This window comes from Zosterops lateralis (assembly GCF_965231275.1).
Source record: "Zosterops lateralis genome assembly, chromosome: 16".
NCBI lineage: Eukaryota > Metazoa > Chordata > Aves > Passeriformes > Zosteropidae > Zosterops > Zosterops lateralis.
In genome coordinates, this window is record NC_139776.1 from 8,967,229 (window position 1) to 8,994,206 (window position 26,978).

The 26,978-nt window shown below is 45.7% G+C and overlaps 1 protein-coding gene across 3 annotated transcripts; it reads left to right on the forward strand.

Annotated features, from left to right (window-relative positions):
- Nucleotides 1-483: 483 nt before the first annotated feature.
- SLC13A3 (solute carrier family 13 member 3) lies at nt 484-26,715 on the forward strand. Of its 3 annotated transcripts, none has more exons than XM_083873308.1 (13): nt 484-578; nt 9,734-9,999; nt 10,327-10,490; nt 14,988-15,054; nt 15,772-15,957; nt 16,840-16,965; nt 19,225-19,320; nt 21,011-21,115; nt 22,095-22,192; nt 23,435-23,547; nt 23,846-24,007; nt 24,342-24,479; nt 25,070-26,715. In XM_083873308.1, exons 1-13 carry the CDS (start codon nt 513-515, stop codon nt 25,253-25,255), a joined length of 1,773 nt encoding a protein of 590 aa, XP_083729434.1. In that variant the 5' UTR covers nt 484-512; the 3' UTR covers nt 25,256-26,715. The 3 variants fall into 3 exon arrangements, with proteins under 3 accessions (XP_083729434.1, XP_083729433.1, XP_083729435.1); XM_083873307.1 differs by having other exon boundaries at nt 510-642; XM_083873309.1 differs by lacking the exon at nt 9,734-9,999 and having other exon boundaries at nt 523-578.
- The last annotated feature ends 263 nt before the right edge of the window (nt 26,716-26,978 follow it).

The window sequence follows — 26,978 nt, forward strand, 5'->3', positions numbered from 1 at the left end:
GAGAGGGGATCCTGTCCTGCCCCACATACTCACTCCCACATGTTCTTTCTGATGACCCCGGTACAGGGCAGAGCTGGAAAAAAAAAAAAAAAATCACCCTCAGAGTTCAAAACTTGGCAGATTTTGTGTTTTCTTTTTGAGTCATGAAGCATCCTTAAGGTCCAGCCTGCTAGGACACCCAGGGTACAGTCATCTGCTCGTCACTTGCTTGCTGGGGCTCACACTTGTGTGAGACAAGGCTTTGCCTCTTGCTGTTCCGCTATTTCCCATGGCTCCATCCCGCTCCGCGCCACTGACCTTTTGTTTGGTTGTGTTTGCTTATTTTTAATAAGGAAAAAAATAAAAAGAAAAAGCAAAAGAAGAAAGGCTGGGAAATGGTGAGGAGGGGGAGGCGGGGGGATATAGGGGCCGTATAAAGGGCGGGTATAGGGGATGGGAGGCGGCCTAGCGGGGCTCGGGGCCGCCCACCGGGAGGGCCGTTCCCGGGGGATAAAGCGGGAGCGCGGCGCTGGATGCGGCGATGGGCGCGGGATGGCGGCGCTGGGGGCGCTGGTGAAGAAGGCGTGGAGCGTGCGGAGGTTCGTGGTGCTGCTGTGCGCGCCGCTGGCGCTGGTGCCCATCCTGCTCAGCCTCCCCCCCAAGGTACCGCCCGGGTGGGCTCTGCGGGACGGGGACACGGGCACCGACAGCCTGCGGGGCACCAGGTGGGGCCGCGGGGCACGAGAACAAACGGGGTCACCGCTTTGGGAACAAGTGCATGGAGCGGTGTGACACCCTGGGAGCTGCGGGACACGGAGCGGGGACACACCCGGCTGCTCCCAGCACCAGCAGCGTTTGCCTCTCCAAGGGTCACCCTGCTGCCCGCCAGGGCTGGACCACGGAGGCGGGGGATAGCGGAGTGTGGGCTGCACCGCTCCTCACCCTTTTGCAACAACTTAAAATGCGAATGGAGGGGGCATCCCGCGGCCACGTCGGGTTTATAGCGGGAAAAAGGGATGGAAAACGTGAATTGTGTTTAATGTTTCTTATACAGACACTGGGAGGTGGGAGGATCGTGTGGTGCAGCATCACCTCGAGCTCAGCGGCAATAATTAGTGCCTCTTGCTGGTACCCAAGTGCCCTGTAGTTTTTATCAGTAGTGCCCAAATGGCATCTGGGGAAACTGAGGCAAGAGCAGCATCACCCAGGGCGAGGTTTGCAGAGCTGGGCTAGAAAGTAAGTTCCAGGTGCTGAGAGTCTGCCTGGCATCGCTGAGCCATGGGAGGGGCAGCGGTGCCGGCGCTGGGACAGGGACCTGCAGGGCTGGGGATGCCGGCGACACCTGAGTGCCGCCCACAGCGCCCTGGGGGACTCCCGGGGGACCTTTGGTGCTGTATCTGAAAAGGCTTTGCGAGTAAGATAAGTGGTGTTTTGTAAATGTGGAAACTGGTCTCCTCTGAAGGTTTGGGCTTTAGCATGTGATGAGCTGCACATAGAGCAGTCTGTGGCAAGGCTTTGGGGGCTGGAGGAGTTGGGTTTTTTTTGGCTGTCCTACATACACAGCTCCTGTGCTGGAACCTCTGAGCCTTGGGTGGAAGTCCACGGGGCAGTGAAGACACTGTGGAATTTTGCACCGTTAACTTCAGCGTGAGCAGGATTTCACCCTCGTGTTGTGACTCAGATCCATTTGAGAATGACCTTTTTTACAATGGAAAATAAGTAATGGTCAGTATGTAGTAAATACAGAATAGTTTAGGTGCTGTAAGGACACTAAGTTGGCACTTAGTTCTGCCTGTTCAGTGCTTTTCAGGTGAAACCTTCTCGTTTGAGATACAAAATGCACCTGATAAAAAATAATATAGATTGACCATTGCTTTATTTAGTGACACCATATATTAAAAGAGATATTTCTTTGGATTTACTGTCACTTTTTTTTCTAAGTTTTATATTATTGGCTGAGTTATGTATAGGACTGTGTTAAGTATCTGCCTCAAGGAGCAGAAAACACATTGCACAACAGGTACTAAATTCCCTTGCGGATTTATAAGTGAATGGTTACACTTCTGCATTCATTTTCAGTAGCTGAACAAATGACTTCAAGTGTATTTAATAGCATCTTGTTTGACTTTGGCACTTGGTAAAATTATGAGATAGGATTAGAGAGTGAGGAGATGCACTGTATGCTAAGTGCAAGCTCCTGTCTGGTCTGTGCAGAGGTTAATTGTGAGAACAAATCACAGATAAACCCAGCACTGTGGGAAGGGCCTTGATCTAGGTGCTCTGTGTGCTGGTAGAGGTGTGCAGTGTCACACAGGCTGTACAAGGATTGGGATGTTCAGGAAAGGGATTTCTGTATGTGTACAGAACTAAAAAATGTCTCTGTGGTATGATGGTTCTCCTCACACCTGCTCAGCTCCTCCAGTGAGCTGGTAGCTCACTCCAGGGTGCAGTCTATGGAGGACCTCCTGAACAGGGTGGCATGAACAACGCTGTTTTGTTAAAGAAAAAATGGTGTTGGGAATGTGGAAATGTTTGCAGCTGAGCAGGCAGCAAAGCAGGGCTAGAGCTGTGGTAATGGAAGAGGACCCTGGTCCTCACTGCTGCTCACCTTGGGGGTCTGCTCTTCATTCTCCATGGGCTTTAAAGCATCAGAAGTGGTAGCAGTGACACTGGCTGGTACCTGTGCTGGTGCCTGTCAAAACCTGATGTTCACATCAGTGAACCAATGCAACATTTCACGCAAGTCCAGCTGCAGCTTCCCCAGGTTGTCGCAGGGTTTGGCATGGGGGGAACCTGTAGCTGTTAACTCCTGTACACAATTGTATCTGTTCATGTTCAGGGGTCAATGATTCATCCAGGATTTCAACACTAAACTCTCTCACTTGTTCAACAAGAAAAGAAACTTGCTGTTGCATCAACAAGGGATTAAGTTCTGACGTCTGGAGCTGGCCTGACCCCCGTCCACAGCCCCAGCCGTGAGGGGCAGTGGGAGAGGAAGGAGCAGGTTATGCTTTTAACCACAGTGTAAAAACACCAGGGGGAGGAACAGGCGAGGGGTCAGCAGGCAGGGGATCAGGGTGGCAGAGTGTGGAAGTTGTCCTGGCGCGTGATAGCAAAGACAAGGCTTGCCCTGGGCTGCCCTGCCTGGGTCAGGGCTCTGTCCTGACATGGGACTGGAGCCCAGCCTCTCCTGGGCAGCCAGGGCGTCAGAGCTGCTGCAGGTGTTCAGCAGGAACTCAACTGACTGGACTGGAACTCAACTGCTTCTGGACTTACTGGGAGCCTGTCCCAGGCAGGGCATCCAGGGACAGCAAGCTGGGGCAGGAGGAGCTCCTGCGTGATGTGCAGGGACTGTAACAACCGTGATGCTGCTGAGTGCTTGTGCATCTGAAATATGGGGGCATTGGACAAGCTGGAGAACCCTGTGCTCCTGCTGGGATGGTTGGAATGCTGCCTGGCAGGGTGCAACAGAAACTGGTAGGAGATGAGAAGTTGTGAGGTTAAGCTTCTGCTGGCCTCAGGATGAGCTTTCCCTTGTGAGAACGTGTTTTACAGGTACCTCTGCAGTTATTTGCTGCTCTGTCAATGTTAAAAATCTGTTCTCATCATGTCACTATTTACATTCTCCCTAATGGGATGAGCAGCAATCTCCTAAGGGATTTCCACCATAAAAAGCCACCTCAGCTTTGGATTCAAGGGCAGCATTTCACTTGGATCTAGAGGTCAAGAAATCTTTAGTTAAAGCTGATAGAACACAAAAGGATGTGGATTAGTTTGTCCTTTTTGAGAGATACCCTATGATGTGGATGTAGTGAGTTTTTCAGCAAAACCTACACCTAAGTGACGTCCCCCTGGAAATACAATCCTTTGAGAAAAATCATCCATCAAATCTGCTCTTGCTTTCTGGTGATGGACTCCAGTATCCACATCTTCAAGCTGTGATTAGAGCTCTTGCCAGCTGTCATTCTGCGGTGTTTTTTTTCTCCAGATCCCTATTTTCTCCTTCACAGAGGCATGGTGACAGGGCTGGCACTGCTGCTGTTAGTTGCCCTTGTTTTTAATTGATGGCCTCTGTAGGTTGTGGTTGTGGAGAGAGAAGCTTGTGTAAGTGGTTTTGTCTACAACCTCCTCTCTCTTAAACAGAGAAAAGAAATTTCTGCTTTGTGGGTGTTTTTGCTGAGACTTCAGGGTGTGCTCCCCAAGCTGTGTCTGGAACAGTGGCTTGTGTCCATCACATCAGGCAGCAGAAGGAAATGCTCTGTGTGGAGCCACTTCCCAGGAGCCAGTTCTCTCTGCACAAGGGTCTGTGTGTCACCTCACACTCTGGTTGCTGCTGAAATGGCTGAATATTTGTCCAGTGAGTGGAAGTGCCTGCGACCCCCCTGCTCGAAGGGCTGTGAATGATTGCAAAGAGCTGGGGCAGGGCAGGAGGGGCTGGAGGAACTGTTCTGCTGGAAGGGGCATGGGGGCACTTTTAATGAGCTGTGCAAAGAGCTTGTTCCAACAGCTTCTAATGAACTCAATGTCTACAGCCTCTTGGCTTGGTAACAGCTGAGGCAGCCAAATCTGCTAAAAGGAGCTCTGAGCAGGCAAATAGGGCCCAGTGCCTTCAGAAAACAGACTTGACTTCCTCAGTGGCCATAGAGCAATTTAAAATTAACTTGGATGTGATGGGTCTTCCTGGTTAGAACAAGGAGACTTGTGGATCTTCCAGAAGAAAATTTACACTGCTTGCACTGGAGAGCAAAGAGTGTGAAGGGCGTCTTTGTGGGCAGAGGCGTGATGCAAACATAGACAAAGGGGATGAGAGTGGGTTCCTGCACATTGGAGGGGAGCTGGATCCTGCCTGCAGGAGCATGGACAGGCAGGGAACAGTCTAGAGAGCAGCCTGGCAGGAGAAATAAGTGGTTGATAGTAGGTAGCCTGATTTTACATTTCATGCACAAAATCCATCTCTTCAGTGTGTGTTCCTGGTGATTTGGGATGGCCAGTTTCACAAAACTGGAAGCAGTGGTCAGTTAAAAGATGAGAGCAAGACCTTCAGTGGGGAAAGAGAGGGATAACTGAAAGTACAGTGACTTCATTTTGTCACATCCTCTGTGAGCTTCAGTCCAGAGAGAAGAGCAAGCCCAGCAAAGGGCAAGCTGGCACTGGGAGGATGTGAAAGCAGCAATGCTTGGGCTGGGGGAAAGGGAAGTCTTTATTGGCAAGAGTCAATATTAATTGGAAAACATGACACCATATAAAACATGTCTGATTCCTGCCTGTGTCTGCAATGGTTGACTCAGTGATTGTGAAGGTCTTTTCCAAACTACTTGTTTCTGTGGTTCTGTGAAAAGAGATGTGGAAGAATTGAGGAAGAAATCCCTGGGCAGGGTGTTGAGGGCGATGAACACAAATGTTGTAATCTGTTGCCAGATGGACAGTGCAGAAAAAGCCACATTCAGTGAAGTATTTTTGTTCTGTACTGAGCAAAGTTCTGATAGTGCAATCCTACAACATAAGAAATTGGCTGATAATAAATATTTTTACTGTGACAGTAACTTAACAGAAATTTAAAATTTCATATATCTAACCCTGGCTACTTTAAAATCAGACAACTTCCATATGATAATTTTGCAAGAGCTGCCTGAAGAGTTTGTTGTGTCCCAATAAACTGGGTTTATTTCTACAAGCCCCAGTACAGGTGGAGATCACCAGGGATGCTGACCACATGCCAGGCTGATCTGTAGCCTCCCTTGGGAAGTATAAAAAAACCCCAAAACAAACAAACAAACAAACAAAAAAAACAAAACAAAAAAAAAAAAGTGGGAGATAATAATATGTACTTAGCTCTACACACCTACAGGGCCAGCTACCCACAGCCAAGGTGGTTAATGTGATATTTGTGTGTAGGGGACGTGTGAAAGTTGACAAGAGCAGTGAAAAGTCTACCAGGCTGCTATTTGTTGAGTTGATGACTTTTTGCCACACACTCAATTTGCCCACTTTATCTGAGCTTCAGCTGTCTCATTTTAAATCAGAGAATATTTTTTTTTTGCCAACTACAAACTTTCTCAAGGAGTTTAAATGAAAGTGTTTAATAAGCTTTATGTCATTTTAGCAGAGGAAAATAGATTCCCTGAAGCTCTTGCAGCTTTGTGGGCTTGTGTTACTGGGCCCTTTCTAGCCACTCTGCAAATAGCCAGTGGGAGCAAAATGACTCTACTGGCAGGGAGGCTGGTAAACAGGGCTTGGGTTATGTCCAAATTACATAATGCTTGCAGAGCTGGGTTAGTAGAAATGAGATTCACATATCCATCCTGCTGGAGAACAGGCAGTGAGCATGGTGAGGGTGGTAACACAGTTACAGCTGAGACATGAGAACACCCAGCCCTTTTTTCTGCTCCAAATAGTTCTGTATATCACAGATAGGATGTTTCTTTGTGATAGCAGAGGGATAAAAGGGCTTGAAAAGCTCAAATTCAGCCAAAGTCTCTCTTGGTATTGGTATCAAGGCCCTGGAGGAGCCCTGACTGCCACTCTTTTACCTGTTTATAGGGTGGTGGGGAGTCTGTGTGGGCTGCTGGGCTGTGATGACCATGCAGCGTTCTGGAGTTGATGAGAAAACCCAAAGTTTGGCAGTGCCAAGGCAGGGCTGCTTTAGGTGCTGAGTCTGCCTGGTGGGGAATCTGTGGGCACTGGCCTGATGAGGAACAAAGTCCAGCTGAAGATTCTGGTGTCCCTTTCAGGCTGGCACTGGGGCCTGGTGGCTGTGCCTCAGTGCTCTGCCTGGGTGAGCCAGCTCTCCTTACCTCATCCACATTCCCTGCCAGAGCCTCCTTTCCCTGGGGCACCTGATCTGCCCTTCCTGCAGACCGCCAACTCTCCTGCCCACGGGAGACAACCTCGTGGCTTGGCTTCCTCTGCCATAGCTCAGCAGGACCCCCAGGGTGGAAAATCCCCGGTGCTGTGAGTGTAGCAAAGACAGGATCTGTGTCTGGAGGGGCAGAGGTCGATCCCAAGGCTCTTGAGCAACAGGAAGAAGAGCTGCTGCAGCCCAGAGCCACAAGTGCTTTCCTGGAAATCATTAAATGGTTATAAAATTAACCTGATCACAAGATCCATTTTAAAGTTCCTATGTGCCACCATGAACTTTGATAGAATTCTGTTGAAAAACATAAATGCAAAGCTGCAGGGAGGTACAAGAAGTAGAAGGAGTCTTGACAAGGATGCAACCAAGGGATTGAAGGATAAAGATCATGTGGAGAGAGCAGCGAGTTCAGCTCAGCCTGTCCAGGGGCACCCTTGGCCAAATCCCTAAAGGACCATTCTCCTGACATTTGTTAGCATTTATTGTTTGTGTACTACCAAATATACCAAACACTGGGGACATCAATTCATTGACCTTTGCAAAATATCTTGAAATCAAAAAGCTTTCAATTTCATATAGACTTTGGTTCAATCTTATCAATGACTTTTTTTTTTTTTTTTTTTTTTTCATTCTGGGGAAGGCTTGGTTGAAATTGAAGTTATTATGGATTGGTCTCGTTCGTTTTTTGTTCAATGGTGGTCCTATCTCAAAAAGCTGTAATTTGTCCTCTTTTAGGGTAGAATAAATTGGATAAACAGCACTATGGCATTCTTTAAGTAGTTTCCTGTTGATCCATATAGGTTTCAAAAATTCAGGAAAGCCTTTCACATGGCAGTTCTTTCTGCCCTGTTTCGGTTTTACCCTTGGCTTTTGATCTTGCAGTGAAGAGGAGTTATTAGATTGATGCTGTGTCTCATTGAAGTGTTTTCCAGAACATTTTCCATACACTGGAGAATAAATATCCATTATTTATAATTAGTTTTCTTAATTGTACATAATCTATTTTGTAAAGTTAATTAAAGCCTTCACTGATATGCTCTTGTATCATTGTTAAATATTTTCAGTTGCTCTACTCCTGTAAGAGCTGAAGTGTCTTTATTTTGAAGTTGACTTTGGTGCAACTTTCCTTGCAGGAAACTGAAGAATATTTTGCCAGTGGGAGAAAAAAATTATCCATATGTCCTTTGGAAATCAAATGGAAAGGAGCTTAATGAGAGCAAAGCTATTTCTTTGGCATGTAAAAAGAACCAAAGTAAAGAGAAATTATCAGTTGGTACAGGAATTAAATCACTAATCTAGTGGCAAACACTTTAAAACATGATTGTTTATTTTTGTAAACTTTAGCAAAGCCAGGTTTGCTGCTCTGGTCCTGCTGGCTTGGGGGAAATGAAGCACAGGGAGTCCATGAGAGCTGCCAGGGCTGAGCTGAGCCTGAGACTTTTGCTTCACACACTCTCATATGTCATTTTATTGGCACTAAAATTAGGTCTGAAAGAGATCTTTACATCCAGATCTTGAGCACTTCATATGAGACATTGACACTGCTACAATTAATGTATGAAAATAAAATCAATTACACTCAGTTCTGCTGAGTTCATTTTTCCACACACTGAAGTGCTTACTAGCAGGACTCCCTGTGAATGCAAAGCCTGGGTGCTAAAAGCAAATCAGAAATTCTATCATTTTGTCTACCTTTCAAACCCCCACTTGCAGATGTAGTGAACAATAAATCTGTGTTGGTTTTGACCTCATTCAGCCCAGGCCTGTAGCAAATTGTTCATAGGTGAACAGGCTGTGCTGTACCTGCTCTGGTACCTGGCTGAACCCTCAAATGATACAGCTGAGACCACATTGTCCCCAAAATGGAGCTCCCCACAGTCCCAGCCTTGGCAGGGAGCAGAGCCATCATCTCTCTCTCAGAAGCCCAGACTTGGTCCAGGGGAGGAAGGTCTCAGCAGAGGGACAGGGGTGCCTTTGAGTAGCAATTCAACCTGCTCAACAAGCTGGAAAAATGATAAAATAAATAGTTCTGTGGCTTCCAAGTGATTCTCAGCAGTTATTTATAGTGCTGTGGGCACTCTGCCTGTTCTTGCTGACAATATCCCTGTTCAGCCCTGCCATGACTGAGCCCAGCTCTGCACTGGGCTCTCCCATCCTGGGCTTGGGGCCTCTGTCCTGACTTCCTTCCATTGCCCGTTATTTTGGCCGTGGCTGTCGTGACAAATGGCTTTGGTCTAGTTTGTGCCTCCTGGGTGGATGGATGAATTCACACTGTGGCGTGGGGGCACTGGGGTTCTGCCAGGCTTGGCCAGGGCTGGGGTGACACTGAGTGATCCTGCTGCCCGCAGGAAGTGCTGTGACACCAGGGTGCTTGATTTACTGACTTCCGGAGGGCTGGGGTGGGTTGCCATGGAATGGGTTCTCACAAATCTCCTGGGAGACTCTGATCCAAGAAAAGAAACCTTTCTGTGTGCTGCCTATTGCAAATGTGTGGAACGTGCACCTCCCAAGGCTGTTTTTGCATAGCTGTGCAGAGCATGGTCTGTGGAAGTCGGAGGGAAAGCACAAACATTAAATGGGTCAGACACCTGAGTGTGTCAGCAGCAATGCCAGCCCTAATTCAACAGTGTGGGACACTTCCTGATCTTCAAAGGTTCCTTGGTTGATGCCTGCAGCACCAAGGGAAGATCAGGCAATCAAGGAGGATTTTGGTTTTTCTGTGGTCTCAGATCAGTCTTGAACCCCTTACACAGTGTAGGGGGGAAGGTGTTGATGAAAATGAATTGGGAGAACTACTGTATCTTAAGGGAGTAACTGGAGCACTTTGCTTCTCTAAATGTCTCCAAGTGACAAGATGTCTCTGTAATGCCCCATCTCACTTTTCCTCTCCTCCTTTTGCAGGAAGGAAGATGTCTCTATGTGATCCTGCTGATGGCCCTGTACTGGTGCACGGAGGCTCTGCCCTTGGCTGTGACAGCTCTGCTGCCCATTGTCCTCTTTCCCTTCCTGGGGATCCTCCCATCTAACAAAGTTTGCCCACAATACTTTTTAGACACCAATTTCCTCTTCCTCAGTGGTTTAATCATGGCCTCGGCCATTGAGGAGTGGAATTTACACCGCAGGATTGCCCTCCGTGTCCTCATGTTGGTGGGAGTGCAGCCAGCCAGGTGACTATGGGAGCAGGGGGCTCTCCACAGGGGATGTGAGCTCCAGGTGCTTGGGAAGTGGCTCTGCTGTGCTGCTCCTGCAGTGAGGGCTGTCCACACCCCCTTTTCTCCAGCTTATTGTGTTTGTTCAGCTGTTTGCCCCTGGGCAAGCACAGGGAGAATAATTTGGTTCAGTCCCATACTTGTGCTCCATCCCGTTTCAGAAGGGTCATAGAAATCCTTTTTGGTATTGGTTTTGTTACCTCTGCGCATAAGCTTTTCCTTCTAATGTGTCAGAGAACTTGCCAAACTGAAGAAATTCAGCTTTTCCTTTTTTCTCTCTTTCAGACTAATCTTAGGGATGATGTTGACAACGTCTTTCCTGTCCATGTGGTTAAGTAATACTGCTTCCACTGCTATGATGCTTCCAATTGCAAATGCAATTTTAAAAAGCCTCTTTGGGGACAAAGACACATCTAAGGATATGAACAGGGAAAATGAAGAAAACCAAGGTAATTGAGACAGGGTATTAGTATAAGCCAGCTGAGGTCTGCCCTGCTGCTCTCAAATCTGCCCCATTTTATTGGCTTCACTGGCACAAATACCATGTTCCCCAGCTTGCAGCTCAATCTCAGGGCTAGTCCCACTTTACTGCACACTTTATTCCCATGGTGGAAGAATATTGACAAAAAACTCCCTTTTATCCTGCCCTTTCCTCATGTCATGCAGGAGGCAATGCTCATGAGTGGCCTGGAAAACCAAAAAACAGCAATGCCCAGCCAACCTGCTGCACAAACCTGCTGCTGGCACAGGTTAAAGTCCAGCTCTGTGGCATGGCACAGTGGTGGTGGTGGGATTTGTAGGGATGCCGTGGGGACAGCTGGAGCCAGGGAGGGTTGTAGACAGGGCAGGTGATGGGTGCTGTGTGATGGTGCAGGGTCGGTCCCTCTGTGTGGCACAAGGAGTTGTGTGCTTGGGACATATGTGTTCTCCTCTTGTTCACCCCTGGAACTGGAGCCTGAGCTGGAGGAGAAAGCAAGGACTCAAGGGAAAGCTGGCAGGTTAAATATCTACCTATAAAGTGCTTTGTGATTTTCTTCCATCTCCATGCTGCTGTTTGGGGTTGTTCCTGAGCAGGTTGAGAATAGGTCAGGGGTATGTGGCCAGGTAAGGCCTTCCTCCAGCCCTCTCTTCACAAGGCATTTACCAGAACTTTGGGCTTCTGGCAGACAGTGATGAGAAACAGCAAACCAGAAATGACATCCTGACATCTCCTTTGCAGCTATTGCTGATAGCTGGAGCACTAGTCACAGCTTCTTCTTCTGCTTCTTCTTGCACTAATTAGTAATTCATCTGCTTGGAACTAAAAGGAATGAGTTCTTAGTTCCCACTGGGTCCTAAGGCAAATAAAGGAGTCCCCAGGAGAAGGCTTAAGCATGTGCACACTCTAATAAAGACATAATTAATCATTCATCATTGATGTTTTGCGATCATGAGATATTTGCACTCCAGGTTGCTTTATTATGTTTGCTTTATGAATTTTTGACTGTTCACATCTATTAAAATCAACCCCATTGATTTCCTTGCTATAATTTCCTGTTCTGTGTTTTGTCAGTCTGCTTTTAACCTTTTAGCCCCCAGCCTTTGACACCGACTGTGTAGCAGTGGCTGTAAATACAGTAGAGTTTGGGAATACATAAAAGGAAGATTCCTCCCCTTGTCCTAGACACTGTTAAGCACAGAATTAATATCCTTGACTCACAACACTGGCAGTGGTAAGAGAAATCAGAAAAGGCATGGGAGGGGCATGCAGGTAGAAGAATGAATAAAGTAATGTTTTACAAATACAATGTGATGGTGTGATGATGGGGGTTTGTTTGTTTGAAATAAAGGCTTTAAAAAGGTTATTTATTATACAAGTGAAGGAGGAGCCACCTGTAAAATGTACAACATTTTGTACATCAAAATCTGTATTTTCATGTAGACTTTTTATTTGAACTTTAGTGTCCCAAGGTAGGCTCATCCTTTTCTGTATTCTTTCTGAATGGATGAGCAAAGCTGAGTTCCTTGAAGGAAGCCCTAAACCTGAAGTCAGTCAAAAGTGATGAATCTGATGTTGCACTTAAGAGTGGAGATGTGCAGATGAGAAAAAGCTATACACATTTCATAGTTTATTAAATGTTTATAATCTATCTGAATTGTGATCTGTGCTCCAAAAAAGACAGATTCCTTTGTGAAGGGAGCTGTATGTGGAAGAAAACTTGTACAATGGCATGTGATAAGATCAGTTTGCCAGTTGACTCAGTTTCACTACACTGTCGTAGTCTGTGAGGCTAAAAAATATTTGGATGGTTAAAAATAACGGTTTAAAATATAACAAAGAATATGTGACATTTCAAAGCATTTGACTTACTGCAAAAAAATCTCAACAGGTGTATGAAACTGGTTTTGTGTAGGACTTTGCTTACACACATGGTGCCTGAATTTAATTGATCTTTGATCAGTTGGTGACACTTTTTCCCTGATGAGAGAATCTCAAGGTTTCAATCACTTATGTCTGGGCTCAACTATGTGGGCAGCATGTTGTAGATCACCAAATATTTACATTCTTGTGTCACTACAGCTAAAACTCAGTGTAATAATTTGTTCATTTTCACACTGCAAGAGAGCAGGTAGTGAGGCTGGGTGGCTGAAGTCCCAGCTGGTTCTGGTGGATCAAAGCAGGGTTATAAATTTAACACCAACAGATATTGTTCAGCTTCTAGAACTGTCCCTTTTGGAGGTGGCCCCTGCAATTCTGTGTGATATCTCCAGCAATAGGTGTGTGACAAGCTGGAAGCTGCTGTGCCAGTGAGCCTGACCCCTCTCCTGCTTCTGCCCACTAACCCATCATTGGCAATATTTCATTTCTCTGAGTACCTTAAATATCTCCAAGTAAAAATCACAAGAAAATATTTCCATCCTTTTTTTTTTTTCCTTCATGGAGAATATTCTGCAAATTCAAGATTAACTTCATTCAGTGCTTGAGGTGTAACTGAGTCACAGACCTGGAAATTATGTCTCTAAAGGGATAGGTGGGAAATGTGCATTTTTGGACACTGCTGCCTAGTTTGACTGCCTAATGCCAGGCAGTGCTGGCAGGATGTGGCCACAACACTGCTGCCTGCATCCCTCAGTGAGTGGAAATAGTCCTTTTCAGGTCTTCTCAACCTTTTAGAAACAGTAAAAATGTCATTAAAGCAAAAAATTATCTAGGGGAAGCATTTCTGCCTTTAAGGTATATGAGGTGTTTTGGTGAAATGACCACAGAATTCTCATACTGATCTGTGAGAAGTGTCCAGCTGGGTCCAAACTCTGTTATTTTTGGTCTTTTCTGACTTATGGACCCATACTAACTTTCAATTCCTTTTTTGCAAGTTTCATAGGAGAAGCTCTGCAGTATGCCTGGCTTTCCTTTGCATGATAACCTTCGCAATCCTTCCTTGAAAGATAACTCACAGATGGTCCTGCCCAAATGGGCTGGTAGTCTGAGTCTTAGCAGGGGAAAAAAAAATAAATGTTGAAGTAGAATGAAATGTTTTTGCAGAGCCAGGACTGGGCTTCAGTGGGACAGAAGTCTAAGAGCCTTTGGGCTAAATCCACTGAGGGATCAACAGTCAACCATGGGTTAATGTTCATCCTTCTAATTACATCCCTTCATCCTGGCAAGGTTGGGATGAAAGCTCAGCATGTGTGTGTCCAAGCCAATTAACTCCAATTCAGTAAATTAGCAATGTGTAAAACATGACATTGCAAAAATCCTTGGTTCACTGAGCTGGTATGAGCAGAGTGTCTTTGGCACACACGTGAGTGAGTCCAGAGACTTTGACCACTGACTTCTCTCCATGCTTTGGATTTCTAGGTCATGTTGGCTGGAAGGGGGTTGGAGTTTGGGCTAAGAAGGGGTGCAAGGAAATTTGGGGATTGCTTGGGTGGCAGTACCAGGAATTGGGCTCTGGATGTAGCTGTCTGCAGAGTGCAGGGAAGGACAGGCACACAAACCTCTGCACCCAACACCACACAGAGAGGACCAGGAAAGGCAGCAGAGCCAGCAGGGGTGGGGAAGGGCCACCTGGGCTGAAGGTGGATAAAACTCACAAGTGCTCCAGTCCCATGGGGAACATGGGAAATGGGATTTGGTAGCACATCTCCCAGCCTCAGGAGGTCAAGCCATGACCACAAATTCCATGAGCCTTGATGTCAGGTCTGGTAACAGAGAGTGATTGAATTGCATTTCCATTTTTTGATTTCTGAGTTCTCCCATAGGTTGGTGTGGTCAAGGGGTGTGAAGCTCCCAGTTTACTGGGACTGACTGCTCAGCCTGCAGGGTCTGTCATTCATGGAGAGGATGATGGGCTTAGAATGGTCCTTGCTGTCAGGGTGGGTTTTGCAGGACCTGGTACAAAACCCAATCCCCAGATGTGTCTCACTCTTGTCCTTAACGAAGGCATTTCAGCCTTATGGTGACTGCACTGAGTGTCTGCAGGGTGTAAAATTCTCACCCCATGGGAATGAAGCTCACTAACAGGAAAAGCTCCTGCTGTGCCTTGGGGAACCTGCCTTGCAGATACAACAAGGCCCAACAGTGTTTCTTCCCAAGAATGACTTATGGTTAATCCTCCCCCAAGAAAACCCACCCCAAACCCGTGACTTGTTAAAGGATGCCTTTGAAGCCTTGGCTGTGTTAGAAGATCCCAAAGGCCAGCCTGTGGCAAAAGCTGTAAAGGGCCCAAGTGCCTGGGTGTTGGAGGAGCTGGGTGCTGTGGTGGGGCTGGGGCAGTGGCAGGAGGAGGTGGGCATGCTCATCCCTGCCAGGTGCTCCTGACCCCATCCCCTTGGCGTGAGACCACCCTTCATTTGCACAGCCCCTCCTCTAAAGTGGTAGTTGTTTCCTCTGTCCCTCTGTTTGGTTCAAGGAGAATTTTCTAGATGCTTTGAACTGTTTTAAAGTCCTCATCTTTCTTTTTCAGCATCTTTACAGCAGAATAAACTTTACACTGTACCAACTGAGATGCAGTTTCTCGCAAGTACTGAGGAGTAAGTTAATTATAAAGTTTATATTAGCGAGTTGAGAGAGAATTATCCCCTGAGCTAGACCAAGAGTTAGGAATTTTAAATTCAATCATTGCAATGTTTTGATTATACCAAACATCCCAGTCACTAGCAGCTTGATGGTAAAAACCCTCCTCTTTGTGTCCAGCATCCTTCTGCATGTCCAAATCATTACAGAGTTTTTTTCAGCCACTCTGAAATCATAGCCAGAGGCGTCTCCTGCTGGAGATTTGTGCCTTGGTTTTCTCAGGAACATCAAATGTGTGAAGCCAATGATGTAAAACCCCCCAGGATTTACACATTGGTGATGGTCCTGCCTTGATAACATGGATGGGGAGGAAGCCTCTTTTCAGGAACACAGGAACAGATGTTCCTTTCCTCAAATCTATCAAATTTTAGTTCTTTTTCCTTTTGGCATTCCTGTGGACTTTATGCTCAGTGTTAGAAGCTGCTGAGGGGCTGGGCAAGGCACAGGCACCCTCAGCTCTTATGGATGGGTCTGGGGGTGCTCTGTCCTCTGCAAGGCTGACAAGGCTCACCAAGCAGACCCCCCTGCAGCACTGAGCTGCTGAGGTGTCCTTGAGCACACTGATAGCTTGGATTGCTAAAAACTGGGAATTTTGCTTCTGTCAAGGCTCTGAAGTGGCTGCACTGTATTTAAACCAGGGCTTTCACCGGATTCTCTTTTGGACTATTTTAAAGCAAGGATCTGGCAGAGGAGAAGGAGCTTTCCAGTGATGCTCTCTCGGACTTAAAGAAGGAGGAGGAATACAAAACAAACATATGGAAAGGTTTCCTCATCTCAATCCCATATGCAGCCAGCATTGGAGGTACAGCAACGCTGACAGGAACTGCACCAAACCTCATCCTTCTGGGACAGCTGAAGAGGTATGGGAGGCTGTCCTGGGGATCCTTGTCAATCCTGCAAGACAGAGACACATTCTTTATCCCTGTAGGAAATTCCTTTCCGTGCTGGGTGCTGGTTTGGAAAATTCATGCCCTTCCAGAACCTTTTGGGAAATGAAAGCAGGGAGTGCACCAGCCTTAGACTTAATAATAAGGTTTCCAGCATAGCCAGGCTGGCTGTCAGCCAAACTGGAGCATGTGTGCTTCACCTCACTGATGCTTTTAATCCCATTGAATTTAATGGGACTTGACTCCACGCCTACAATTAACCTGGGAATTGTTTTGATGAAGTAGACTGTGTAGTGCTTTGTGAGCAATTATAGCTACTGCTGTATGGGAGAAAGAAAAATTATGAACCCACTACTTCTGGCCTGTTTTCTTAGTCATAAAAGATTCCTCCTATGTGCAGAGATTTGTGCCAGCCCAGGTGCCCACAGGTATTTCTTACTTTTGCTGACCTCTACAAGAAGTTCATACAGCCTGTCCTGGGCACTGCAGCATCCCTGTGAGGTTCATGTCAGACTCTCCAGCAGTTTCTGTATCAGGAGTTAATCCTGGCTGTTCAGGAGTATCTTTGTGTGAAGGCATTTGCCATCTGGAGAGAGATTTCCAGGTCTTTCCTTGCAGGCTGGCACAGCTGGGCTGGGTGAGATGGGGGTGGCAGGGTGTCCTGGGAGTTGTCCCAACACAACACTCCTCACATTTCCTTATGTCCAGATAACTCCTAAGGCACAGGGGTAGTTTTTAAACACAGAGGGGCAGGTTTGTGGGATATTTCACTGCTGATTTCAGATGCTTGTTTACCCATAGATGGAAGGGTTGCTTTCCCATCTTGCATTAACTTGATTTTTCCCGTTTGCTTAGTTATTTTCCAGAATGTGATGTGGTGAACTTTGGTTCTTGGTTTATGTTTGCATTTCCTTTAATGCTGATTTTTCTTCTCATGGGATGGCTATGGATCTCCATCCTGTATGGAGGAATTAACCTGAGGTATGTTGATATTCACTACACATATATGTAGTCTGGTTATATTAGCATTATGAAATACATGTTCCTCATGCTTCTCATCCTAAATCTGCTGATATCACCCAGGATCATCTCCTGGAAAGTGGGGGAATTTACAGCTAACTCTAGCAGGCCCATCCCATAACAAGTAATCTATTTTTAAAAAGCTGGTATACAATAGGAAGGTATTAAAGATATCTCACAGCTACATGTACCTTATCCAACTGAAATACGTGTACAGAGTATGTATTATATTCATTCAGTTAAATATAATTTTTTTAAAGGTTGTTTTACTGGCCTGTGGAGGGTAAATGGCAGATTTTTAAAGACAGAAGGAAAAGCAGGATCTAACTTTGAAGACCATGATAAAATCTTAATTCCCCATAAAAGAGACAGGATTTCTTCTTGGGGCAAAAACCTGGGTTTGAAACAGATTACTTCACAACAGGGCTTAATTTTACAACAACGTGTTAATCTGTAACTGAGAATAACATGTTTTTCCGGTAAATCTTTGCTGGACACATTCAACCTCTCAGTGTGCATGACCTAAAGGATTGCAGCACTGCTCTGCTGCTCATGTGGCCTTTTTCCTCCTCCACACTCTCACAAGTGATACAACAAAGTCTTCCTTCCTCCAGGGACAATACAGAATTTGTAATATTTAGAAAAGCCTTTAATTGTGGTTTTGACTTTAAAATGCAAATGTGGGGAGAGGGGGAAAAAAGAGAACAGGTGTCTAAATATTTACACTGTCTCAGACATAGAGAAAAAAAAAAGATCAATGGGAAAATTTTAATCCAGAAAATACCAAAGGCTTGTCCTTAAGTTGCTGGTGGGGCTTCTCAGGAGGCTCTGTGTGCTGCCTGTGATGCTTTGTTGGCTCCCACTGCTGAGAGCTGTGCTGCTCACCCCCTGTGCCAGGGCTTGTGTGCAGCCCTGAATTCCTGTGATGAGGGCTGGGCATGGCACAGCCCCTCAGGTGAGGGCAGAGGCCAAAGCCCCTGTGGAAGGCTGAGGAGAGGCAGAGGAAGGCAGAGGAAAGGCTCAGGGAACGTGATACTCTGTGTTTGCTTTGGCTCATCCCCCCAGCACAGGGCTGGCTGTATTGGGATAGCTGGGCCAGCACAGATACCAGAATTCCCCCGTGGAAGAGACACTGCAAAGCTTCACAAGTGCAGCCAAGGCTCCACAGGAGCCTGGTGGGATGCTTGGGATGTAACTTGGAGATGGTGGCTGGATTTTCTCTGTGGGCAGGTCCTTGGTGTCTGCAGCAGGGCACAGGCAAGTGGACACTTTGGCTTTGCTGGAATCCAAAGGGCATTAAAAGGCTGAGCTGAGGCTGCTGTTAGTAACACCTCCTAAAACCCAAGAAATTAAAGAGCCAGGAACTTGAAGTGCAGGAGCTTCTGAATGGTCATCTATACAGAACATCCAGCCACCATATCCCTTTGAAACAATAAATGAATTAAGGAAGGGCAGGGACCACGGGGATGGGCAGGTGCCTCTGATACAGAAACTTGGGGTTGTAGGTTTAATCAAGGTCACAGGCAGTGTTAGAAACCAGGTTCAGTGCCATGGGATGTGGTGGGAGATGAAGTGAAAGATATGAATATATCATTTGTATGCACATGCTACAAAGAGCAAACTGTGTGCAGTCAGTGCAGCCAGGCTAAGAGGCTTAGCCAGGAGCACATTAACATTCCCGGCCACTTAGAAATTCCTCACATTTTTGTTGATCCTCAGCAGCATCCTGGGATCACCCAGGAAATTACAAGTGACTTGAAAAATGAAGGAAGAGATTAATTTTCTGTGTCACCCTATTCCTAGTCGTTCTGCCCAAGTAGGTAACTTGCTTGGAAGGAAGACAAGGAAATCCTGCAATGCTGGGACTTTAATTTGGCAATCACAGCCCATGCTGGAGGAAACAGTTCAGAATATAAATGAGAGGAAACTTTCTCACCTCTGCAGGGTCTCCTTTGTATGAATGCAGAGACAAAGGATATATAAAATAAAGCCTTATTACCTTTATTTCAGCAGAGATTTTAGTTGTTATTCTTCATAATCTGAAGATAACACAAACTGAGCTGCCAGAGATGTGCAGCTCTTTGAACCTTGAAGAGCAGGTGCTGGAGAAGGGCACAGAGTCCTATGTGTGCTGCATAGAAAATGCATTATTTCCTATGTGTCACTTAGGTCAGAGGCGTGTAAAAATGCATGTAAAAATTTAACTGTGTTTCTTGGCAGGGGCTGGAAAACAAAAAAGTCAAATATAAGAGTGGATGCAGAAGCCCGAGCCAAGGAGGTGATAAAGGAGGACTATCAGAAACTGGGTCCAACAAAGTGAGTTGTAAAAATGGAATAGAAATGAGAAAGAAAGTAAGTGGGCTTGGAAATATCCTGTTTTAAGAGTGGAGGACTGTGAGGAATGGAGCTTTTTAAAGAAAATCATCCCTGTATTTCTACTCAGTCTATTTGTAACCTGCTGAACTTTGCTTTTTGCATGCTCCAGCCTCCTCAGCTTTGCTAGCGTGAATAATTGCAAATAGCAGCTTGCACTCAAATCTTCTGAAGAACATTCCTGTTATAGAGGGAATTCATGCTGGGTTGTTTAATTCCTCTTTATGATTTTTCTACTCCAGGAACAAACCCAGTTCTGTGTGTGTTAGGTGCTAACCAACACAGGCTGGATTTCAAAGGTTTGTGCATACCTGTCCTGCAAAGCAGGAGGCATTTGCTGAGAAGGCTGGTGGATCATATTATGGATATGAAGTATATGGATTGTGAATATACTTTAGGAAATCTTAAAGCTCAGAGAAAGTACACAAAAAGAAGTCAGATCAATGCCATGGAACACATTATTTTTTCTGAATAATTCCCTCAACTATGCTAGTCAAACAAGGAAAGTCAAAGCTGGTACAAACTACAATGATGGGGATTATATTTTGGAGTAAGGCACCAGCATAAAGAAACATGAGTTTTAGACTTCTGAAAAATGCCAAAAAGAGGGGGAAGAAGGAAAACCCTGCATATGTCCAACCATCCACTGATACTCTGGGCAGCCAAGACTACTGAAAACTGTTCAAACTGTAGAGTTTATTCTTAAATGGTCTGTGTTTCTCCATCTGTAAAATAATATTTTCATACTCAGGGCAATGCTGTGAATATCCAGTGATGTTTGTGTCGTGCTATCGACATTGTAATTATTTCTGTTGTGTGGAACATGGAGTGGTTCTTCAAAGACAGCTCTCTGTGCCTGTGCTGTAAATGAAAGAAATTGGTTTATTTGTTCCATTCAGTACATTATCGAGCAGCCTGCAAAATGTCTCTGAAAGAATCAAAGTCCCACTTTGAGATCTAGGAGTGGGAAAGTCCATTAAGCTGAGCTCTACCAATTTGATTAGCAACCCCATAACTAAAAATCAGCTCAAGCAGCCTCTTCCCAAGAGCTTGTATGCCCCTGCCTGTGCTCAGAGAGATTTTAAATAGTATTTCTAGGCATCATCTTGGTTAAACCTTAACTCCACTAGATACTTAGTGAATGATATTGCCTTTTACCCTGCTGTTTGTCATGTGTCTAAGAGACAGCATTTAGATTTTGACCTTGGAGGAATTTGTTCCTGCTGTCTCATGTATGATTTGAATCTCAATCATCCTTTTGTATTGCTTGAGCTGCAGTGCCACCATCCCTGGCTGGCATCCTGCAGGGACATGGTCAGAGGAATGACCATGAGGAGCTGCTTGGCCCTTCCTCTCTGCCACACCCAGAGGGTCAACCTGGCATCCAACTCTTGTGGCATTCCTGATCTCCATCTTGTCTCTCCTTAATGTCTTCCAACAAGAGAATATTGCTGGCAAACACCAGCACCTGCAAATAGATTTACAGCCTGTCCCAATGTTTAACTGTAGCTGTTTTTAGAAAATCAGCCTCACTTCTCAGCCAAGATGCTGCAGCAGGAGCTGAATACTTGACCTAGCTTGGATCCACCCCTTTAGCACATCAGCATTTTAACCTAATTTCTTTTCATTTCAGGTTTGCAGAACAGGCAATTTTCTTCTTGTTCTGCGTGTTTGCAATCCTGCTCTTCTCCAGGGATCCCAAATTCATTCCAGGCTGGGCAAGCTTGTTTGCACCAGGGTAAGTATTTCTTTTCATACCACTCTGCCATTTTGCAGTAACATTTCCAAGTCATTGACATTCCTGAGTTTCTGACTATGTTGCTTAACACTATTACTCAGGTTTCCTGGAATAAATGAACTGAGCACCAAGGAACAGAGCCTACTTTGCTTTTTCTGTCTCCTAGAGGAGGTGCATGGAGCTAGAGGGAAGTTGTGATAGTGTCTGTTTGAGGCCATCCCTAAGATTTAATAGATATAGATAAATATATCTTGTTTATAGATATATTTTCAGTGGAATACTGAGTTCTCTAGGCAATCCACTGATTTCACCAGGGGCTGAAGACTGAAGAGAGATGGCAGGAGCTGATTCTGAGGGCTATCCTGTCTATGCCAAGTTTGTGTCCCCTGTGACAACCATACCTTGTGAAGATTAATAGATACAGCAGTTAAGGAATACTACTGCTCAGAGAGGGTGTTGTTATTTCTTAAAAGAAGAGACCTTCATAGTTTTGTGGGTTTTTTCAAATAAAATCCTAGTTTGAAAAATTATTTGTTAATATAACGAAATAGTTATGGACTTTTTCCCCATCAGTTAATAACTCCTTAAATGTAACACATGCTTAAGCTTTTTACTGGATGGAGCCTGCCTTTTACCTGAGCTCATATAAACAAGATGGTTTGGGCTCTGTCTCTCTTCCTCTCTGCAATAGGCTGAGGAATCTTGTCCTTATAACCCTGCAATCAGAAAACCAGAACATCAGTGTGGAGGGGATTAGATCTTGGTTTTTACTTTTGCAGGACAGCTTTTCTGGGGGGTTCACAGCCCATGGTAGAAATGTAGCTCGACAGGGAATTAAAAAAGGAAAGAACTGTGAACAACGAGCACTGTTCAAACCTGATGGAAACTTGTAATCTTCTTTGGTAAATCCTTGTTCTCATAAACTTTGTAATTCTACAGGCTTGTGCTTCTTACAAGTGTTTCTGCTGCTTTTGGACAGGTTTATCTCAGATGCAGTTACAGGAATCACCATTGTGATTATACTCTTCTTCTTCCCCTCACAAAAACCTTCCTTCAGGTGGTGGTTTGACTTGAAAGGTGAGTAGGAGACTCCTCCAGGCAGGGACTGTGGGCTTGCCTGTGTCTCAGCAGGGCAGGCATGGGGCAAGAAGCAAAGCTATCCCCCCTTGGAGCTGCAGCAGCAGCACTGGCTGTGTGGAGCAGTGTGCCTTGAAGGACTCATTTGATCCTAGGGAGGCTTTTTCTTTTTTTCTCCTGAAGTACCAGCAGAGGCTTAGCAGTCACTGCCCTGCTGCTGATGGCAGGAATGACCCAGTTGCTCATGTAGCTGTCAGGGTTGATGCTGGGGTGGGGTGAAATGACCTGAGATGGGAGTTCATTTACCACAGCAGACCTAGTGGTGGAACAGAGGTTTGGTGTCTGAGTTCCCAACAGCTCCTGTCCTTCGAGGGGAGCATGGACCTCTGAGAGGGCAGAGCTGAACTAGTTGTCCATTCTCAGATGTAGAGGATCTTCCTCAGTTTCTTGAATCATTTAGAATTTGAACTCCTAAAGGTCAAATGCTCCAGTGGGTTCTGAAGTCTTGGGTCAGTCCTCTTGAGCAGCAATGAAATACAAATTTTAATTAATAAACTGCTTGGAATAAGAGATAATCTAAATGTGGAGAAGTATCTGATGAGGGCCCTTTGTGGCTGACGGAGCATTGCCTGGGATCTGTGGGAACAAAATAGCAGCTGCTCTGAGTCATGCACACTTGTTGTGTTGTCCATACACAGGAAGATGTTTAATCAGGCCTCCTGTGGATAAAATATGTGCCCTTTTTCAACAGAAAATTTCAGCCCCACTAGTGCATCCTTCCATACAACAGAGCTCACTGTATCACGTATTAAGAAATGGCTTTTAGGGGAGATGAGCTCTCTGCTGTTAAACTCACTGGCAGTTGAATGACAAATGGAAAATTAATAAAATCTTTGTAATTCAAATGGCAGAAAATTTCCTCCTTCATTGGACCACCATCTGTTGAAGACAATGTTTATGTCTATTACAGAGAGAAAATTAACCCAATATTAAATATTAAATCGAGAAAACCTCAGAGAAAACTTTATTGCTAGAATTATTATTATTTTTTTTTTTTACATCTAATACTAGATTAAATGTTCCTTTAGTTGGCTAACTCAAGATACTCCGTGTGTGTATCTGATCAGCAATTGATGGCCAGTGAGCTTCAGCACTGCTCTCAGACCCATGATATTCAGTCAGGCAATGACTGATGCTCCTCTTTGGGTGGGTGTTTGACACAGGCCTTTCCTCTTTGTCCAGCACCAAACACAGAGACCCAGCCCTTGCTGACCTGGAGGAAGGCCCAGGAGACAGTGCCCTGGAACATCATCATGCTGCTTGGAGGAGGCTTTGCCATGGCCAAGGGCTGTGAGGTGAGGCCCACAGCAGGTGCCATGGGCATCATCCTGCCCAGTGGGGTTGGATCTTATCAGGGTGTCACTTGGTGTTCTCATTTGGGTTTGGAAAACTTGTATCAATGGGGTCACCACACTCAAAGGATATATTTCCCAATTCCAAGTGACAACAATACACAGCAGATAACTGAGGAGGCCACAGCTCCTTGGAAGCTGCTTGCTGTGAGACACCCTGAGGACAAAGTTCTAGGAGAGGACCAGTTCCCCTGCAGGGATGCAGGAGGATGACTCCTGTTTTTCCTCTCCCCTTCTGCAGGAGTCTGGCTTGTCTGTGTGGATAGGAGGCCGTCTGCACCCCTTGGAGGGTGTGCCACCTCCCGTGGCTGTCATCCTCATCACGGTTGTCATTGCCCTGTTCACAGAGTTTGCCAGCAACACTGCCACTATCATCATCTTCCTGCCTGTCTTGGCAGAGCTGGTAAGGTCATCCCATGGCAAGACCAGCCTGTCCTCTGCCCTCTCCTTGCCCTGCCCCTTGGGTGGACAGGTTTGTGTTGGGACAGACACTGGGTCATTTTCCTGCTCCTGGGGCTTCAGGCCCTTCAAAACCCTTGGGAGCAATAAGCCCTGATAGCGTAATGTGGACACTGAAGGATAATAATCCTTCAGACTTTATTGTGAGAGATATGATTATTTATCACAGAGTGTGGGACAGGGCTGTGCACAGTGCACTGGCTATTTGCATCCTTTGATTCATCTATTGGCAGCTTGAATCCCCAGGGTCCAATTTCTGTTCCTTTCTGGTTTTCCAGGCCATTCGTCTGAAAGTAAATCCCCTCTATTTAATGATACCAGGAACTATAGGATGCTCCTATGCATTCATGCTGCCAGTCTCAACACCTCCCAACTCAATTGCGTTTTCCTCTGGACATTTGATGGTCAAGGATATGGTAAGTTCCTTTAGATAATTTCATAAAATCATTAAAACAATCAGCCTGAGTGTTTAAAGAAGGGATTTGTCTGTATTGTTAGTACTTTAATATGTAGTAAAATAAGAAGACAGAAGTCTGATAGTGTTCTCAGCAGTGTTTGAAGGCATAGGATGGAAGGAGCTTGTATGAAGTTGAGATCTGGAGCCACCATGGCCCCCAAATGGTGACAAAAGTGGTCTTGAATGTGGTGAGCATCCCCCAGCCCCTTGTCCTGTTCCTCTAGTGTCAGCAGCTCAACTTTCATAGGTTTCTGGATGCAGGAAATTTTCCCCAGCTCAGTGAAATAAAGCTTATGAGTAAAATTAGGCTTAGTCCCAGTTCCTGCTCACATTCCTGAGGCTAAACAGATGTTAATGTTTTTGATGGATCAAAGCTTGGTAAGCAGCTGCAGAATGGCCTTTGTGGCTTTAAGCCTGCTTAAAATGTTGCTAATATTAACAGCAATTAAGCCTTCCTTTTTATAATGTTTGCATTCAAATAGCTTCGTGCTTCACATGCTGTCAATGTCCAGTCTAAACTCAACAGCTGTCTTTGTATTTCTTTTGTAGGCAAGAACTGGGTTGCTCATGAATCTTATGGGAGTTCTGCTTCTTAGCTTGGCTATGAACACATGGGCCAAGAGCATCTTCCAGCTGGGGACCTTCCCTGCATGGGCCAACATTCATGCAGAAAATGCCACCTCACTTGTGACAGCTGTAGAAAATGTCACTTTAAGTGCACTAAATAAAATATGAACAAAGCCACCCCCGGGGAAGGACTCACTCACTTAGGACTGGGGCACTGGAATCGTCAGAGTTTGCACAGGAGGAAAAGCCACATGGCCGCTCACACTGTGTGGGACCTTGTGGTTTAATTTTATTTTTAGAAATTCTGGTCAGTGTCACAACATCCATTTGTTATTTTCTCTGGAGATCTTTCCCCACTTTTTGCAGGTACAAATCCGACTCTCCCAGAGTCCTTCTGGTACAGGTGGTCATTAACTGGACAACCTGTAAGCATGGAGCATCTTTGGGCAGATGCCTGTTCCCCTATGAGAGCTGGAGAGCCTTGCTGCTCTAGCTTCTGATACCCTACCTCGATTTGGAAAGCATCCCTGGCAACAGGGTGGAGGCAACTGGATTATTTCTGTGCAGCCCAGTGTGAGTGAGTGTATCAGAATCTGGCCGGGGAGAGGGTGGTGTGGCCAGGATCTTCTGGCAGGGTGTAGGGCTGGGGTCCCATTGCCATCTCATGAGTAATTCTCTCATGGAGGGTGAAGACTATTTCTCCAGGTTTGTGTGTGAAGGGCTGACTCAGAAGATGTGTCGGTAGGACTCGGTGCATTGCTCCATGCTTTGGAAAATGGGAGGCCACAGTTTGTTTCCAAACATGTCCAATGTTTTGCAAACCTGGGACAGCGGTTGCTGCCTGGTTCCTTGCACTGAGTACAGGGATGGGGCTTTGGGACCAAATTAATTTCTGTGGTAACTTTGGACATTGGTGGTGTTTCACCATTGGTAACTGTGGCCAGTCTTAGGTTTGTGAGATTGACTCACTCACAAATGACCCGCTGAGTCACAGGTCAGTGGACAAGTTGCATTGGAATATTATTGACATTTCTTAAAAATAGGCTTTGATTCTTAACATCTTTCTAAATCAGATTGCTTGGGTACTTTCAATGAAAGCATTGCAAATTGACTGTGATTTTAATCACCATTTTATCCGATTATTTTTATTTTATTTTCTGTAAGAATATAAAATATTAAACTTAAATCATCAGTCATTGAAATAGATGATTGAATGATAAAGGATCTGATTCTTGTTTCATGGAAGGTGAGTGACTGGATCCCTGTGCCGGGACTGGTTTCTCTGACAATGTGAACTGGTGGAGCTGACAAGATGAACTGGCCTGGGGTAGGGATCCAGTGCATCCCCCTGCTCCTGTGCTGCTGATAACCCCCAGGGCCAGGTGGGAGGGCTGGCAGGGAGATGTTCACCAGCCACAGTTGCTGCTGCAGGGGTTACCCTATGGGGGTTACCTTAGGGTGATGTGGCAGGTGGGAACTCGAGGAGGTCGATCCAAAATCGCCAAAACCAATTGAATGTGGGACTTTGATCAATCAAGTTTAAAAAAAAATTAAAAATCCTTAATGTTCAAACAAAATCCTTAATGATTGTGGAAAACTTAAAATAAAGCACGTTGGTTAGCACATCACATTGTTCTGTTTGCTCTGTAGTTTGAGGGGAGAAAAGCAAAGCCTGAGCCTCCCCCTGCTCCAGCTCCATCCCTGATTTGGGCAGTGGCTCCCCAGGAGGAGCAGGAGGGCAGTGCAGTCCTCTTAAACAGCGGAGCAATGGGAAAACCCCTGGCTCAGCATCTCAGGGCTGCTCTGCTAAAGAGCCTTTGAGCATTCCCCAAATCCCTGTTCTGCTTGGCTGTGCTGGGTTTGGGCACTGTCATTCCGCTTGGATGCTCCT

What these genes read in the sequence shown, in the direction of transcription:
- SLC13A3 (XM_083873307.1), top strand. Translation starts at nt 532, where the DNA reads ATGGCGGCGCTGGGGGCGCTGGTGAAGAAGGCGTGGAGCGTGCGGAGG. An exon ending in TATGGAGGAATTAACCTGAG is followed by an intron (nt 16,966 to 19,224) that starts GTATGTTGATAT and finishes GTTTCTTGGCAG; the next exon opens with GGGCTGGAAAACAAAAAAGT. An exon ending in CAGAAACTGGGTCCAACAAA is followed by an intron (nt 19,321 to 21,010) that starts GTGAGTTGTAAA and finishes TTTTCATTTCAG; the next exon opens with GTTTGCAGAACAGGCAATTT.